The 19,778-nt window shown below is 38.5% G+C and overlaps 1 protein-coding gene across 1 annotated transcript in view; it reads right to left on the bottom strand.

The window, feature by feature from the left end:
* THSD7B (thrombospondin type 1 domain containing 7B) overlaps positions 1-19,778 on the bottom strand; it is a 627,465-nt gene that overhangs the window by 522,513 nt on the left and 85,174 nt on the right. Inside the window, exon 5 of the mRNA XM_043573363.1 lies at positions 16,188-16,357. Coding sequence (XP_043429298.1) covers positions 16,188-16,357 — 170 coding nt within the window. The remainder of the gene's footprint in view (positions 1-16,187; positions 16,358-19,778) is intronic.

Below are 19,778 nucleotides of genomic sequence, written 5' to 3'. Positions count from 1 at the left end.
ATAGAGGATAGATCCCAAAGTGTATTCAGCATGATAATAATTCAAGGCAAAATTCAAAAGCTTATTTTTTAAATAGACAGTAACCAAAAAAAATTACATTTCATTATGAAATTATTAGACTTCATTAAGCATCCTTTATGATGAAAGAGCATGAAAATATGCCCCATGAGGAAAATGTTGAAGACTTGGGGTGTTTGGTATAGAGAGAAAAATGTCAAGAGTATAGTGTGGCTATGTTTAAATTTTTGAAGGGTTTTTTATATGAAAAATAGATTAATTTTATGCAGCTCCTAAGTGCAGAACTGGGAGACATGGATGGAAATTAACAAGAAGCAATTGGATATGAGAAGTCTATGCAATAATTAGAACTTTACAGAGTAATGAATTAGTCATCTCTAGCATGCAATCTGAAACCACACTCAAAGATGCTTCAAGAATAAGCCACCCTGTCAGAAAATTTTGTACCACAGAACCAATCCAGCCCCTTTGTTGGTTTGTAAGCTCCTATCTGCCAAATCTTAAACATTTATATAGAGGTCTTAACTGAGTTCAGTCATGTATATTGTCCAGGCATTCTCAACATCACATCACAATCTCAAGGCTGAGTCCTTGGGGCAGGTTCTAGCAGTGGAGATGGAAAGCAAAACCCACATCCTAAGGACAGGGGATGGGGTGAGGAGCACCCAATTGCACAGATCCAACTCATCTTGATGAGGAGCCCCCAACTGCATAGATCCAACATCTTCTCGATGACCTTCCTCAACATCTTTTCAAATTACATTTACATCATGATTCTACTACCTCAGTTAGTAAATATAAAAGAAATGGTCACAACAACACTGCTAATGTTATACTTTGACTTCTAGCCTTAGCCTGCATAAAACAGGGAACAGAAGATTAGTCTGGACCTTAGAGACAGTCACTTAGTTTTGGCCAGTTAATAAATGTCTTGATACTATGTTGTTTGAACACAAATAAGACAGTTTCCTTATCTTACCAATAGAAAAAGGTCTATTTCATTATATTCCAATTAAAAAGAAAACACTTTTAAAGACAAATGTGTGCATGGCTTCTTTAAAAAAGGAGGTGGGGTGGGAATGCAAATTGGTGCAGCCGCTCTGGAAAGCAGTGTGGAGGTTCCTCAGAAAATTAAAAATAGACCTACCCTATGACCCAGCAATAGCACTGCTAGGAATTTACCCAAGGGATACAGGAGTACTGATGCATAGGGGCACTTGTACCCCAATGTTTATAGCAGCACTCTCAACAATAGCCAAATTATGGAAAGAGCCTAAATGTCCATCAACTGATGAATGGATAAAGAAATTGTGGTTTATATACACAATGGAGTACTACGTGGCAATGAGAAAGAATGAAATATGGCCCTTTGTAGCAACGTGGATGGAACTGGAGAGTGTGATGCTAAGTGAAATAAGCCATACAGAGAAAGACAGATACCATATGGTTTCACTCTTATGTGGATCCTGAGAAACTTAACAGAAACCCATGGGGGAGGGGAAGGAAAAAAAAAAAGAGGTTAGAAGGGGAGAGAGCCAAAGCATAAGAGACTGTTAAAAACTGAGAACAAACTGAGGGTTGATGGGGGGTGGGAGGGAGGAGAGGGTGGGTGATGGGTATTGAGGAGGGCACCTTTTGGGATGAGCACTGGGTGTTGTATGGAAACCAATTTGACAATAAATTTCATATATTAAAAAAAATAAAAATAAAAAAATAAAAAAGGAGGTGGGTTTGGAGAAGGAGTGGATTGAAAACTAAAGCTTCTCTAAGAAGTCTTCTATTTGATGTAAAAGGAAGAGCAAAACAAGTTGACCAGTGACAATGGGGTCTAATATGTACTGTATAGAATGGGCCCCTCTGCCAAGGATAAAAGAAAAATCAGGAGAAAGTATTAATAAATTGAGCTTCAGAGTTAAGAATAGTGTAAGCAGGCTGATGCCTGCTATATAGCTACCATGTCTTTTAAGCCTTAAGTCCACCTCAAACCATTTGAAAATGGAGTTAAAAACAAAAATAATCTTCACTTTTGTAACAGGTTACAGATTTTCAAAGATCTTTGACATAGTATTATTACAATAGAGGTTTTCTGCAGGGTCATAAAGAAAAGCCATGTGGCTTATATAAGGCACAAGAATAAACAAGAAATGGAAAGCCATAAAATCCTAACTAAAAACAATCTGAGTTAGCAAGTCATTAAGCTCCAATGTTAAAGCTGAAAACTCCACACTGAGCCCTGACATCTAAAATTATTATCATTGCAAACAAGTTCTCACAGAAACTCTCTGATTCCTGGGGCTTCTTTCCAGCCCCTGGAACTTGAATAGATGCCAAATTTAGCAGGAAAGAAAATGTTACACTAGTGAGTAAATAATTAGGTGGGTGGAATCAGTGTGAGGTAGAGAAGGCACATATTTTGTGGGCACATTAACTGTTAGACCAGGGTTTGTGGATGGAAACTGGACAAGGGATTAGAAGTCTAAAGCCTGCACTGATGGACTGTGAGGACTCAGCAAGTTTCAAATACTGAAGGTCTCAACTTGCGTATTTGAGGACAAAAATATAAAATTGTGTTAATATTCCCTAACCTTCCTTATTTATCAGAATCACCTGTTTATTGATTTATTTACATTTATATTTATATGAAAGTTTTACAAATTTCCATGCCCACACTAGACCTACTGGATGAGAATCTCTAGGGGAGGATCCCAAGAAGGAATATGTTTAACGAGTACCATTGGTAATTCAGGTCACCAGGTTTGTTGATAATTATTGCTTAAATGACACTGAAATCTCCTCTCAGTTCCAAAATTCCACTTCTTTTTTTTATTTGTTTCAAATAATAGTTTCTCATAACCTAAAGAGATAAATGTAGAACATTTCTATTTAATCAACAAGTAATTTCATAAGTTATTTTTATAAGTTTACTTATTTATTTTTAGAGAGAGAGGGTGGAGCAGAGAGAGAAGGAGAGAGAGAGAATCCCAAATAGGTTTCATACTGTCAGCATAGAGCCCGACGTGGGGCTTGAACTCATGAACCGTGAGATCATGACCTGAGCTGAAATCAACAGTCAGAGGACACTTAACCGACTGAGCCACCCAGGTGCCCCTTACATATGTTATTTTAATGAAATTGTCAGTCTTAAAAAATGGTAGATATGGTTGCAAGCTTTATCCAGTCTAAAAAATACTGAAGGAGTCTGGCCAACCTAACTGGCCAAAAGAAAATTGCAGGTATAGAATTTAGGGAAAATAATGTCTTTGTAGTATCAATTCTATTTCAGTGAAAAGGAGACATTACAGAAACAAGAAAAAGACTATTACATATAAATAAGTTTTCTTCTGAATGTAACTAATTTTTACATTTATATTTTCCACTAGTTTTGAATATACCTATGAGGTAAGAATAAATACATTCTATTATCCCTACTTTATAAAGGGATAAATTGAAGCCAAAATTGGGTAACTCATCTGGCCCAACGTTAAGTATCATCATCAGTGGCACAGACCAAATCAGACTTCTGTTCACTTAATTCCCCTTTCAATATTTCTTTCCATACAGTTTCACTTTATTAAAATGTAATAACTATTATCTCCACTTTGCATACATTTGAAAGTTCCCATGATGATACCCCCCCCCAAGAAAAAGTTTGTTACTTTGAGATTAATAGGAGGCAACTTATAGATAAATATCCTACATTCTCTGAAGTAGAATTCCTAGAATATCAGCTCCACAGCCAACAATTGGGGCAGAATAATTTTTAAAATTTTACATCTCAAAAAGTTGCTGCAGGAGAAGCCAATCTGTTACATATTTATTTCTCTATCCTTAACAAATTTGTCTCATAGCTTGTTGGATAAAGCTATGCATCAATAGCCCAATACTTCTATAATATCTGTTTGATTCAGGGAAATGGAACATATTTCCCAAGAGTGTGGGTGCTATAATTTTCAAAACAGAGAGGTGATTTTCTAAATAAAAGTAGTGGCTACTTTTACTTTTTTTGGCTATGATATTTCCTTCTATGAATTAATACCACAACGTAGGACATCAGAATGTGAGGTTAGCCTTGGACAATCAAAGATTTTGGAGGACATAGGGCATTTTATTGTTTCATGTAGTAGAAATGCTAGCTCCTGATTATCCTTGTAAAAGTGGCATATCACTCACAATATACATTTATTTTAGTTACATTATAATGGAAAGGGATATATGAACCAGTGTGAGTGTGTGTGTGTGTGTGTGTGTGTGTGCCTGTGTGTGTGTACATGCATATGTGTTGTTGCTGGGAGACAATTCCTCCATGGACTTGTCCTATTTTTGCATATCTTATAATTAAAGATACTGACAGCTTTTATTCCAGACTATCTTTTCAAGGATGTTTATATAGCAAATAGCCTCGGAAGAGGACAATGTCATCCTCTGGGGCAACGGTTGTGCCAGGTTTTCTTTTACCTACCTTATAAAAGGTTGGGTTTTCTAAAGCTCAGTATGTCTTTCCTGTCACAGAACTTACTATGTGTGCCGGTGTCATGTGGCTTGTTGTTATGTTGCCCTGTGGGAACTGAGGCTCAAGAAATAAATACAAATGACAATACTCTGGCTACTGACATAGCTGTGGGTAACAAACTGTCCTTTGTCTCTGATCCGAGAGCTCATGTTTTTTGCCAGTATCTATGAAACGGTTGCAGGCTAACATGTTAGCTAGCAAGTAGGGTAATATGTGAGATCCTTTACAGTTCTTGATAGGTGTGTATGTCAGTTATTCACGTTTGAGCTTACAAATAGATCTTCCTACAATGGCTTTGTGCAATTCTTGTAGACTTGTTTGTCTTTCAACTGCTTCTATGTATGCTAAGAAATCCTGGAGAGTCACTTTATAACTGATCATTTCAATTAAGAAACTGAACAGCCCTGGGAAATTTTTTGAAAAATCAAAACTTTTGTCACAGGTTCTATTACACCATTCCAAAATTCTCACATCTCCCATTTTTTCTGTGTCAAACTATTGCAATAGAATGCTTAAGTCGTGGTTTGTGGACTTCTTGCATTAAAATCAACTGGGATGCTTTGAGTGGGATCCCAAATTTCTAGTGTAGTACCAAATCTATGAGCAGTCAATTCTGAAAGCACTCATAGAGAACTCAGAGTAGTGTTATGTTCTCAGTGACTAACTAAGCTCAAGTGGGTATTAACTGTTACAAAGCTTAAAGAGTGATCCCTCACACGCATGCCATAGTAGATGCAGGACAATAAAGTGTCCAGTCCAGTGCCTGGGTCATACTTATTGGCTGTTCAGCTTTATCCCTTCCCAGAGAAAAGAGATCACATAATCCCATTATTGAAGGAGACTCTGCCTTTGGATCATATTCTAACTTTCTCATTTTAAAAATGAGGAAGCTGAAGTGTCTGCATTTCAACAGAAACTTTAAAGGGAATACTCCTTTCTTCTTCTAGGTTGTTTGTTTTTTAATCTTGCATTTTACTATTTTAAAAAAATTAATGTTTATTTTTTTTGAAAGTGGAGAGAGAGTGTGTGTGCATGAGAGGTGGAGGGTCAGAGAGAGAAGGAGAGAGAGAATCCCAGGTAGGCTCCATATTGCCAGCACAGAGCCCAATGCGGGGCTCGAACTCACAATCTGCGAGATCATGACTTGAACCGAAATCAAGAGTCAGATGCTTTTAACCAACTGAGCCACCCAGGTTCCCCTTTAATCTTGCACTTTTTTTTTTTAATGTTCATCTATGTTTCAGAGAAAGAGAGACAGACAGAGTGCGAGTAGGGGAGGGGCAGAGAAGAGGAAGACACAGAATCTGAAGCAGTCTCCAGGCTCTGAACCCGATGCAGGGCTTGAAATCAACCGTGAGATCAAGACCTGAGCTTACGTTGGACGTTCAACAGACTGAGCCACCCAGGCACCCCCCCCCTTTAATCTTACACTTTAAAAATGCTTTTTACACACCTGTAATATAACACGCATTATATTAAACCCACATGATTTGTTTTTATGTTTCTCAAATTGGCTTTGGCTTTCTAATATTTAAGGTTGGTTTGTTTACCCCTCTATCTTTAATATTTGATACAGTGTCTAGTCTATGGCAGGGCTTCAGTAAATGTGTAAGTGCCCAAACAAGCAAAGCCTTCAGTGTCTAAAGAGGAGAAAACCAACACCTGGTGCTTACTGAATGCTTACCATGTATCAGGCACTATGCTGTAATTGTTTCTCCTTCAAACATAGATCATCTCATTTAATTCTGATAAGTCTGTTGTTATCTCCACGTTACAGATGAGAAAAAAGGACTCTTAAGGAGGCTGCATGATTTGCCCCACATCACATGGCCAGGAAATGGGGGTGCTGGCGCTCAGTCATGGCAATCCCCACTTTAGAACTAAGTTCGCTCTTACTAGGCTAACTGGACCTCTGAATCCCTTTATATCACACCACATAACCCATATATTCATAACAACTAGCCTCTTGTTTAATTGTAATAAACCCCAAGTATTATTTATTTCTCAGGAGAAGTGGGAGGGGACTTTGTAGGCAGAATAGTGGCCACCCAAATGTGTCTAAATCTTACTGTCTACTACCTGTGAATGCTAGGTTACATGGCAAAGGGAAGTTAAGGTCTTGAGGAACTGGGATTGCTTCTCATCTGACTTTGGGATGAGAATATGATCCCAGATTATCAAGGCACACCCAATGTAATGACAAGGGTCCTTGTAAACAGAAGAAGGAGGCATAAGAGTCATAGTCAGAAAGACATTTGAAGAGAGTACATGGCTAGCTTTGAAGATAGAAGAAGGAATCATAAGCCAAGAGGTAAGAGTTGCATCGAGCTGGGAAAAGCAAAGAAAGGATTCTCCCTCCAGAAGGAGCACAGCCTTGCTGACACCTTGATTTTAGCCCAGTGAGACTTACTTCACACTTCCAACCTCCAAAACTGTGAGATAATCAATCTGCATTGTTTTAAGTCATTACATTTGTGGTAATTTGTTACTGCTTCCATAAGAATGATATAGGGGTGTGATTAATAGGAAATAATACCTGTGCCAGAGATAGTTAGCTGCCCCTCAAAGACTGGCATTTCCCTTCCAAAGCATACAACTGTAGCTAGAAAATGGCTGATCAGCCAGATGTGACACTTTCCAAGGACTTCTAATCCCCCTGTCCTTCTTTGCATTGAGAGAGGGACAATGACTAGTCTCCTTACTGGACTGCTGAAGTGTCTCAGTTCTGAATCAGGATGTTCAAGTTCTAGGTCTGTGATTCTCATGTTCTCTGCTGTCTAGATGATGCAATGCTAGCTTTTAGCCACAAGATGGAAACTCATGCACAGAAAGGTTAACTAAACTCACCTAAAGCCACAGAGTGTGGCTGAAATAGAATGAATGGAAGGGGCGATGAAGTTGGCTGAGGCTGCCAAAGTAGGCAAGGGCCAGATCACACATGGCTCTGTGAGTGACGTTAAGAAGTTTTTACTTAGAAGAAGTCACTGAAGTCATTTTTCATGGGAATGACACACTCAGATAAGCTTTCCTATAAGGTTGATTTGGTAGGAGTATGGAGAAGAAACTTAATCATAGCTAATAGTTATTAAGTGCTTATCGTATAAGGTTCTGTTCTAAGTGGTGTATAAGTGTGCGTATGTATGTATTCATTTGATGAGCTAGGAATTATTATTTGTATTTAATACATGAGTAAATTAAAAGTAAAAGAATGAATTTGTCCAAGATTACACAGCTTATAAGTGAGAGAGTAAGAATTTGGACCCAGGTAGTGTGTTTGTAGAGCCCACGTGCTGAGCCACATTAAACACACACCCCCTCAATGTAGAAGGGGTAAGAGTAGGAGGAAAATCAGCCTGGAAACTATTATAGCAGTTCATGTGAGAAATAATGCTAGAAGAGGAAATAGATGAAATAAACAGAATAAACAAATAAATATATATTTGGAAGTAGAATTAACAGAATGTGATACTAGATTGACAGTGTGCAAAGAGGTGAATGACAGTAAAATATTAAGGATGCTGTCCGGGCTTCTAGCATAAGCACTTGGCAGGAAGAAAGACAATTTCCTAATTCTGGAACACTGGAAAAGAGTCTCATATGGGATTGAGCAGGATCATGAAGAGTCCAATCTGGAAAACTGAATTTAAAATGCTATGTATTATTCACAGAGAACTAGCTGGGTCCAGTACTGAGTCTTGAGTCTAGAAGGAATTGGGACACTTTCGATACCTTTCACCAACAGTCATAAATAGAATCAAAGTGTTAGAGAAACAGTTCCTAAAAGAATAAAATGAATTGTGATTATGCATTCCACATAGAGACACACAGAATGTTTGAATGAGAAGCAGCACTGCAATTCAGCTGGTTTTCTTGCTTTTCCATTGACGTGGGGATTGGTTCTGCACCCCCTCCCAATGTGCCTGAAATAATGGCCAGAAGACACAAGGAGTAATTTAACCAATCTTAAGCACACAGAGGTCTTAGTAAGCAACACCTCTCTTGAGGACAGAACTTGATGAGAAGTTCAGAGTAGAACATGGAAAAATGCTAAATACTAGATTAAGTGGAGGAGGAAACTATGAAACTTCCCTGCAGGAACAGTTGGACAATAAGCAGATGGTTCTTCTATATCCTACTTGCCAGGGCATTCACATATTCAACAAGGATGGAGAAACAGATTTGGAAGGAGTAACCTTGTTTCAGAAATTGCGCTGCCAAGAGGAACCTCATTACCTCTTGGCTTGGTGTCCGAGAAAAATCTAATCCAGCTGACAAAATGAAGTTTAGTAAGACACCCAACTAAAGATTGTAAATGCACTAGTCTCAGCATGTTTTTCTAAATACAATCTTCTGCCCTGAAAAGGAGAATCTAACTGTTCATTAATGAAGTGCAGGTGTATGTGAACAATTGAAATAAAGGGTAAAATTGTTCAGAAGTGAAAAGAAATGCCTAAAACCGAATGGTATGACTATATGCAGGGGGTTTATTCATTTGTTCAAGAAATTCCCGTTGAGCTCTTATCTGCCTTTGGCCAGGCAATGTGCTCACTGCTGTGAAGTCTACTACAGTTGCTAAAACTGTTCCTGCTCTTGAGATATATGCAAAATGAAAAGAAGAGGAAAAGACGAGAAAGGGGAAGAAATGAAAAAATTAGATGATGAGGAAGACAGAAATTATATAGAAGAGGGAGAAGAATGAGATTGAGGGAGAAGAGAGAAAGAATATGAAAAGTGAGAAGAGTTGTTTACAGCCCCCACCATACTTCAGGCTTGTACCAGGTCTCATCTAGATTAGTATTGTCAATCCCTAAACACAGTGCCTTTTATTATTTCTTTGAACACATATTCATTGTTTTGCTGTGGCCGAGTCTCTAGAAAGCAGAGCCTGCAATAAGAATTCAGGTGTTAATACTTTATCTGGGAGGTACAAGGTCAGGAGGCAGTGACAGAAAGTGGGAGGCACAAAGCTAGGAAAATATGAAGAAATACTATGTGATGTGTTGCAGTGCTGACTACCATTTTGTATTGAACCCCAAAGATATATAGCAGGTTCCGTATTTGGAAAACAGAACTGCTCTGGGAGGATTGCAAGAATATATTGGAATAATATACAGGTGCAGTGGAAATAGCCTGGCTCCCTCCTAAATCCTGTTTCCTTTTGGTGGAGGTTCACACCTTAAGGAGCGAAGTCTCCACTGCCAGGTTGCAACACCTAGTCCTTCGGCTGCTCCTCAGGAAACCAGAGTCCACACATCACGATGTGGCATCTTGTCCAGGTCTGAAAGTAGACTAGCTACCATGTGCTTGTAGAGCATCAACCAAGAGAAAGAAAGAAGGTGGTAAAGGAATATACGAAGAGGCAAAACTTGAATTCAAGTATCTTTTATGTGCCAGAGACGGTGCTGAGTGCTGTGCAAATAACAGTGGACAACAGATATGGTCTCTGACCTTGTGTAGTGGCCTGCTTAACAGTGCACACAGACAAACAATTACAGTGAGGTGAGAGATACAGGGCTTTGACCACTGAGGACCAGAGACCCTATGTGGTCTGTAAAGGTTCCCAGAAAGAGCAATGTCTAAGAGAGAGGGGTTATCCAGGTGATTGCCAGAGGCAGAGTAACTTTGTGTTAGAGGGGGAGGTGGTGGCGTGGGAGACTGTAGGACACTGGTCAGTCAGAGACTGTTTCCCAAGGCCTAGAAAGTTAAAGTTATTGGAGCTCAGGGTGTTGTACAGGGATAAAGAAGGTAATAGTGTAATTCCTACCACCTCATGATCTGATTATCATAAGGCCTAACGCCACAGACTAGAAGCCTATCTGGCTACCCTCAACCCACGTTGCTTACTTTCAGCTGCCCTATATTCAGGTCCAACTTAATTACTGGTTTTGCTCTAAGTATGTTCCATGACTTTCTACTTCCGTACTTTTATTCCAATGGTTTGTTTCTCTTGGGATTCTTTCGCCTTCACGTGAATACCTGTCTAAACTCCTGCGCTTCTTTTAAGTCCACTAAAAGCTTTTCCTCATGAACCTACCCTATGTCCCCCACATCCTGCTGGCCTAATCTCTCCTTCCCTAAAATTTTCATTTTCTCTTAATATCCTTATGTCAGTTCTGTACTTATTTTTTGACTGTCTCATCTCCCCTCCTAGACTGTTAAAAATCAAAACTAAAACTGATGGACATAAATAACTTAAAATCATTGATGGCATCCATAATCTCTTTTCTCTGGAGAACAAAAGGAATACATTTAACTCTGGAAATTATTCAGAAATCAATTAGTGTCATGAGCCAAGATCACTCAGCAAACTCACTGTTTCAGTCCAAGATGATCTCCCTGGCCCAGTGACCCTCCTTGTTTTCCCCTTTGCTTTCTTCCTCAATCTTTCCCCATGGACCATTTCCATCACTTCATGATTCTCAGATATTCCATTTTATCTGATTCCATTCCAGGCTCTCTGGACCACCTGGACTTGACAAGGAATGCTGACATCCAAACCGCAGAGCATTTTGGTTTTGTTAACAGTAAAGCAATTTCCTTCTTTGTGCTGCTCATAAAGCAAAAAGAATCCAACAAAACTTAATACATCACTCTCTCACTTGATGAGCTTTTCATTTTGAATTGCATATACATTTGCAATTTTCCATTTACATGATGGGCTCTGGCACTTGGGAATACAAAGCAGGACCCTAAAAATGGCCTTCAAGGGCTTTACAGCCTAGTTGTGACAAAGACAATAATACCAATGGCTAGAAATCAGGCAAAAAGGGATGTGCTGTAACAGGGGTGTGGGCTTAGTGCAATAGGATTAGCAAACCTGAAATGTCACTGGTAAAAGAGTTTGAGAAATTCCTATTCCTATTTCAATCATGTGAATTATACCTTGAGCTAAATAAATTAGGACATTTTTAATGTCAAGAACAGCCTGATAATTTCATGAGTACTAAAGTAAGAACTCTTCAATATTTTTGCTAAGCACAGTAATTCAATAAACATTTGCTAAATTACAGTAGGATAAATTTGTTATACTTGATTTTAAAACAGTCACTAAAGTGAGATACACAAACAATGAAACAGGTAAAAACCAATCTCAATTTAAACTCCTGGCAACATAATTGCCTTTAAATATCTAATACTCTTTTTTCTAAACTTATCTCGGCTTTCACACTTTTGGGGAAAATATTTGGAGAGAATATTTGAAATAGATATACATTTGAAGTATACATATACTGACTTTCTCTTATACCCATAACCCCAACAGTGAGGGGTTTTTTTTCAAAGTATAATGGTTACAGGCCAATTATCTTCTGTCTTTTGGTCTCATGTGAACTGTCATCAAATAGCCTGTTGTTAACTAGCAAAGATTATTTCATCCAGTTATCCCTGCTTTTCTTTTAGCATGAAGAGAGAGAAAATGCTATAAACACACTTCTTCTCTAACAGTCAACACTAAAGGAAGTTCTAAGTGCATGTTTCCCTTAAACTTTATTCTCACACCCAAATGAGCATATTTACTTTAAAACCAATTTCTAAAGACATGTAAAGGACATTTCTAGGTCCTCAAATGAAGGTAGAATAGATATCCCCTTCAATTGCTCCTTAGGATGTCTGTTCATCTGTTCATAATGTAAATTACTTTATTTCGTATCTTAAAAACTTCTTGGATAATCAGATAAGTGTGCAAGTAGGACATGTGCATATCTGAAAATTATTTTGGTATACTGACATTTATACATTCTTATATACCATTAAGAATATGAGACTTCTTCTCTGCTTAAAAACATGCTGTGGGGAAAGAAAAGCTGTACCCATATTCTCAAAAACAAGGTCTTAATTCTAGAACAGCCCCAAAGGCCTAGGTTTCCAGTGTCACTGTGAAGGTCTTATTCTCTGTGTTCCCCTCACACCAATTCACATGCTACCACTGAACACAAATGTCTCTGTTCCTTTCCATAAGTCCCCTCTGCCCCCACTTAGAGCATTCTTTCCTAATGATCCCACACACTCTCTTTGAGCATTACCTCCTTTTGAGAACGTCAGGGTTCTCAGACACCATTAAATGGTTTTAGCCATTATATATATACTTACTTACTTATTTACTTACTTACTTACACATTACTTACAACACTACAGCATAATTCTTAGTTCAACTGTTTTTCCAATTTAAAAAAAAACCTGTAAAGGGGCACCTGGGTGGCTCAGTCGGTTAAGCATCTGACTTCAGCTCAGGTCATGATCTCACGGCTGGTGAGTTCGAGCCCCGCATCGGGCTCTGTGCTGACAGCTCAGAGCCTAGAGCCTACTTCATGTTCTATGTCTCCCTCTCTCTCTGCCCCTCCCCCGCTCATGCTGTCTCTCTCTGTCTCTCAAAAATAAATAAACATTAAAAAAAATTTTTTTAAACCTGTAAATTAATGAGAAGCACCTTCATATGAGTGTCTTGTACATAACCTGAAACATAGTTGCTACTTAACAAATTATTTTTGAAAAAAAAAAAAAAAAGAATGTGTGATTTTCATCTACCTTTTACTCAACCAGTAGATAGATTTAAAAATAATTTAACAAACTGGAAGCTTGGAGCAACATTTATGTGGCTTATCAAAATTCTATACAATTCAAAATTCAAGACTGCAACTCAAACATTTAAGTCTCCATATGCTACTGAGACCCAAAATGCACTAAGTCGCTATATACTACTTGGCATTTCAGGATACATTCTCTTATCTGACCATATACTTCCTTATGTCAACTCTGGGCCCAAAATGATAAAGACATAAGACTTTCAAGAACTATTTAATTTTACTGGAGTGGAGGACGCAATTGATGTCCCGTTCTTAAAAGAACTGTGTCCATTTAATGTCAAATAATGAATCTGAAATAAGAAAAAAATTCAGGAAGTGTTCTTCTTAACTACAGCCATACCAATGCTTTCTCCAAATTTTTTATTTAGTTTTTTTTTTTGGGGGGGGGGGTATTTTTTCTTCACCATATAAATACATTCTATCTCTATGTCATTTCACTCCGAATTTGTTGATATCTCAGTTTCTAGGCCATGTTTGCATGAGTGGAAAATAACTATCTCCCAGTCTTTATTAGATTTTGAAGGTGTGTTCTTTATCTCAATGTTTTATCTCCTGAGAAACTATGCTTGAATGCAGGCTGAGTGGCTTTAATTTCATTTCAGAAAAGGGCAAGAAGAAAGTGCTCTCTCTAAACCAAACTTTCAGATTTACAGGTAAGCATCACTCTTGCTGGTATTTCTGAATTATAAAAGAGAAGCACAATTCTCTCTACAATAATAACTGGTAAACAAAATCATAAATATTTTTCTACATTTTCATTCCCAATTCTATTGGCTTGGCTCCTATTACAGGTAATGCTTCTCATATTGATTGTTATAGCACTATTTTGGCTGCCTTTAAAACATCACATGAACACTGAACAAAAGAACCAGTTAAATATGCCATAGATATTATGCCATTTCTATAAGCACCATGAATTGAGGTCAAATGGGGAATGGGACACCGCTAAGAAGTCGCCAACAGAACTGTATCAAAGTCAGAATTCAGCCTCAACATCCAGCATATACAAGAAACTAGGAGGCCCTTGGGGGAGAATTAGCATTTTTCTATTTCACTCCGGAATCTAGATTTGATTTCATTCTATTACATAAGAGATCCATGGAAATGGGTCTTGGTTTTGGGATTGGTGATTTTTTGTTGTTGTTTATTTTGGTGTGGTTTTGTTTGTTTGTTTGTTTGTTTGTTTGTTTGTTTTTATTCATTGGTGGTTGTGGTGTTTTCCCCAGGGTTGTGTTCCCCTAAGATAAGGTTCTTGAAATGCAGAGCAGCTAACTCACAGCAGATGGTGGGATTTTGTAGGGAAGAAAAGTCAAGCGATTTCAGTCCAAAGATTGAACAGAGTATCTTAGAGTTTAAGGAAAAATTAACCTGTGGGAAAGTCAATTGTCATTGAGAAAAGAGTTCTCAAAATCAATGCTATTAAAGTTCCTTTTCCCTCTACAATCTAACATAAAAAAAAAAAAACAAAAAAAAAAACAAAAAATGTGATGTTCACAGAAACTGATGCAAAAACTGTCACCAATTTTGGCCTTTATTATTGCATTAGCAAAAAAGGTTAGAAATACTTAAATTTGTCCTCTTTAATTGGGCAAACACACTCACTGGTCCATTACAATAGCAATTCCCTTGTGTTTAACTTGAACCAAGAAGAAACTCTTTTGTTGCCAGAGGTCTCAAGGTATATCTATAAATGATAACAGTAGGAAATTAAGGCATTTATGAGAAAGGAAAGTAATAGCTGACCAATCTCTCTCATTCACTTCTATACAAAAGCAAAAGAAAGCCTTTGTTAATGACTACCAAGGTAAGTAGTAAGCTATACCACGTCTTTAATGCACTTGCTGACCCTCGAAAACCCTAGTACTATAGACAACAGTAAAGACAAGAAACGAGAAGGTGGAACACAAAAAATTACCAAGGTCTTAAAGAATATTCTAGAGCTCTTTCTCTAAATTCTGTTCGTCCCAAGTCAGAAAAGTAAGCATAGTCACGTTCTACCCTGGAACAGAAAGTGTGTAAATTGTCACTTTCCAAATGTGACATTAGATAAGGAAGAAAATTTAATTACTGTTTTTAAAATAACTCTAGCTTTGTAAATGTGCCACTGTAATTTTAATTGTTGAAGCAAACTCTAATGATTCTGTTAAGATGATCCCTCTATAACTGAGAAGTTAAATTATCCAAGGTTATGGTCAGAGATGCCTCTGGAATGTTGAGAGACCATGTCACACACAAAAAAGTACCTGGTATGAAAAGCTTTATGGGGTAAAATAGATGCATTTCCATACCAAGAAAGCATGCATCTTGCCTTCTACAGTAGGGAATTTATGTGCACACTCAAGGCAACATTCCCACCTCGACTACTTCTGCAAAGAGAACTGCCATGTCCTCCAATGTGGCTGCGATGCCACACATTCTTCTAGAGTGGAAGCATTCCTGCTCACTTTTGGCGTTTCAGCCAATGGACTGAAATAAACTTGGGCTGGTTTTTCAGTCCCTATATGTAATCACTGTCTCAAACTCTAAAACAAATGGGGTACTGCTAAGGCTGTGCATGCCTGTCAGAGAGTCTACTATGGAGAAGACTGTTTTCCCTCCTCCTCTGTCTCCTTCTCATTTTCACATTATTTAAAATATGCCAGTAAAATAGTGGATCCATGACATTTGAAAGCGATAGGCCTGTAGAAACTCCCACATCCACAAATTCACCCAAACAGCACTCTTGGGAGGAAAACGAAAAAAGAATGCTACTAATTCATGACTGATTACTCACTCCAACCTACCAGCCCCCTAGCTTATAGCAATTCATTTTTGCTACAGCTCTTAGGTATATGCTCTCATTTAATTTTCACAATGATCCTTTGAGGCTGAAGTTATTATTATTGCTATTATTTCTAACTATTGCCAATTATTACAAGTAGCAGAACCTAGGACTGGTTTGCAAATTTTCAACAAAACAAATACTAAACCTGTGAGTGCTTAGGGTCCATTATGTCAAGAACAATATGCAGATATAGCTTTAAAGTTGATTCCCTTCCAGTCAGCTGCACCATCTGTCCCTGGAACTGGCTGCCTACCTTCCTTGGCCCTCTGTGCAGTGGACGCTGGCGTGCTCTGGGCACAGTACACCTCCCGGGTCTGGATCCCACCTCCACAAACGGGTCCTGTCACATGCCAGTAGGGGTCCTGCTGCTCGAGGAGAAGAGAGACTTGGCATTCTTTCCATTCAGAGGTCCTCCAGGAATACCTGTTTGGTTTGATTTATTTAAAAGAAGAAGAAGTAAGGAAAATATAATATTCTAAAGAAAACTTAAGTCACAATATCATATGCATGTAATAATCGTTCTAGAGCCAAATCTTCACCTATAGATTAAAAAAAAAAGTCAATTGGCTTTGTTTGTTTGTTTGTTTGTTTTTAAAGTCAATTGGTTTTGATACTAAATCCCTTTTATTTCCTAGGAGCAAAAAATCACAGCAGCCTCTCCTAGTGGCAGTATGGAATAAGAGGAGTGAAGAAAGGAAATGTGGATACACAGGGGATGTGCCTCATCCCAGGTACTGTAAGAGAGTGAAGAATCAGACGAAGGGTGTGAAAACCCAATGAGCCTGTTCCATAGCAGCCGAACTTTTCATGGGATAACACTTCACAAACTTCTGGATGACTATGTGGAAGTTGGCCTTTTAAAGATAGTAGAGTAGTGTGTGAATGTGTGGAGTTGGGGATATATGATTTTAAATGGATAGGGATGACCAACTTTTCAACCTTCTTGATACAGGACAGTATTTCAACTTGTTTGACCCCATTAGCATAAAGATATACATACTAAAAATGAGTTATCAGTGTGGCCACTACATTTAACTGATGAGTGTTTTATATATGCAGACATGCTGTTATTTAAACTGACTTAATAATATATTCTTCCTGGTTTATAACTGGTTAAGATACATACTAACAGACACACATACATACACATGCACGCACACATACAGATACGGGGAGGAAACCCAACGGAGTTTGAACACAACTTGCAGAAAACAAACAATCGTAACAGCACTGCACTCAGACCTGGAGAATTATTTCAGACAGAATTTCCTTTTGTGGGTTATTACAACATTCTTCAAGCCCACATCATTAATAGAACCCTATAGCATTCACATAAATACCAATAGACTCATTAACTTCTAGAACAATAAACAAAACCTAAGAACATTCTTGTAACTGCTGTCCCATTTCAGATTTGAGGAAAAATTTCTCAGCATTGTGACTGTTTAAAAGGAAAAAAAAAGCGATAAAAATGAGTGTGTGTCACCCAAACACTGGCCTTAGAGAGACTAGAGTAAAATAGAAGTCAAGTCACAGACATCAAAATAACAAAGCAAATCTCAGAAACCTAATAATGACCAAACCCCTTCACAATGAATGTCACAATTCTAAAAAAGCTTGAAAACCTGACAGTCATGAAGTCTTATAATTAAACATTTTTAATGTTTATTTATTTTTGAGAGAGAGAGTTCAAGAGGGGGAGAGCAGAGAGAGAGAGAGACATGCACACACACACACATACACACACACACACACACACACACACACACACCCAGGATCTGAAGCAGGCTCCAGGCTCTGAGCTGTTAGTGCAGAATGCTGGGCTCAAACCGACGAACCGTGAGATCATGATCTGAGCCAAAGTCAGACACTTAATCGACTGAGCCACCCAGGAGCCCCTCATGAAGTCTTATAAAAAGCGCATTGTAGGAAAAGAATTTGGACAATCCTGGGAGGTTCACTGTGACACAACTCTTCTCCCTCTGCCTCCCCACTTCATTTTCACATGGTTCTCCCAGGCAAAAAAATAAGTCAGTAGGCTGGACAAGACCTTGGGTGCGCGGTGCAGGTTCTGCTTATGCACACGATACAGACAATAACCTGTTTCCAATTCCTGGGAGTGACAGACTGAGAAAAGTTTGATTATTTCCAAAGGTAGGTCTTCTCCAGAGGTGAACTTCTGAAGCCTGTTCTCCTCACTCAAAGTTCTCACCCTGTTCTCCGTGTTCACTCAAGCAGAAAGCTTCTCCCTCATGCCCCTGAGTCCAGGGCAGATGGCTCTGTATTCCAGGGCAAAATGCAATGAGGTAAGGGTTTGTTGGGATGGATGGCTACCAAGGTCTCACTTCAGATCCCTTTCCTCCAAAGATCCCCTAGCCAAAGAGCTTCTGGCCATTAAGGAGGGGGACAGATAACAGCAGCTGAGTAGAAGCCTCCTATGTTATAGTTAACAAATAAGGTAGGCAAAAAAGGGAACAGTGTGGTATAGACAACAGGCATGCTTTACAGCTGAGTTGTGCCTTGCCACTCACTAGGCATGTAACCGTGGCCCAGTTCTGTTTTCCCATCTTTAAAATGGGCATAATAATACCAAATGTTGAACATGGCATGGAATAGATGTTCAGTAAATGTTAATTCCTTTTCTGCTTCTGTCCTTCTACATGCAAGTTCTGCCCCTTGCTGCCACAGAACACACACACACACACACATACACACACACACTAACATTTTATGTATGAGGACTTCATTGATTTCATCAAGTCCTAACATTAGAGATCCAGGAATACTATGGCCTAACTTCCAGCAACCAAAGTTCAGCAAAGAGTATAAAAGAAACATAGAGTTCAGAATTACAGCAAGTCACAGCAATTTTTTTGCTTGTTTGAAAGGAATGGGTCACACTGTATAAATAGCTTTTTCAATTAATTTATCATGACCCTAGAAGAATTAGCAATGGAGGAATTTTGGAAGTCATTATGGAGAAAAATGAGAAGAAAAGTTTAATGACAATGGTTTTATGTAAAGTAACAAAAACCCTGTTGGTAGCTCATTAACCAACAACACCCAAATTCCATTCACTGGCAAACAACAAATTCTCTAAAGAAATATAAGGCATTTATCACTATCGCTATTGTTTACCACCTCAGAGAAAATACCAGACAAGCAAGTGGCAGAGGGAAAATGATCACCAGGTAAGGACTCCTATATTCCTTTTTAAAATCTGTCTTTCACAGTCTCTCGTCATCCTCTTTTTTTTTTTTTTTTGAAAGCCCTATCTATGTGTAGTCACAAATCACCCTGCAACCATGAAAACTGAATGACCAAACTCTATCAACCTGGGGAAGTGTCTCCAGGAACTGACAGAATGAGAAATCAAAGGAGTCCTTTTGGCTAACTGGTACTCACTTTCTCCTTTAGAAGCTGTTACAGCAATGGTCCTCCAGCCTCTGGACAAGATGGCATCCAGACTGCCTGGGATGCTAACTTTAATGGTGAAGTCCCTGTCAAAGAACAGGCCTTTTTCACCTCTCTCTCCAAATTCTGATGCCTTTTAACACACCCTCATTTTGTCCTTCTGTTTAGGAGGGAAATATGGGGAGTCTCAAAGGCCAGAGTCCTACCTCCTGTGGGCACAAAACATTTTTAATTGATTGTGGCAATGCCTCAAGTAGACAGCCATGGAATGAAAGACATTAGTCAATCCTCATGGCCCCTTAGCAATGTGACTGTGGAGGATCCATTTGCTTTTTTCAAAGGCTCTGTCTGAACACAACAGCCAAGGCATTAATTTATTTGGACTACTAGAGTATCATGACATGGCCTTCAAGTAATAATAACAACAACC

This window comes from Prionailurus bengalensis, chromosome C1, assembly GCF_016509475.1.
Source record: "Prionailurus bengalensis isolate Pbe53 chromosome C1, Fcat_Pben_1.1_paternal_pri, whole genome shotgun sequence".
In the NCBI taxonomy this organism is placed as follows: domain Eukaryota; kingdom Metazoa; phylum Chordata; class Mammalia; order Carnivora; family Felidae; genus Prionailurus; species Prionailurus bengalensis.
The sequence above is the reverse complement of the archived record's forward strand: the minus strand, read 5'-3'. Positions and strand labels throughout refer to the sequence as shown.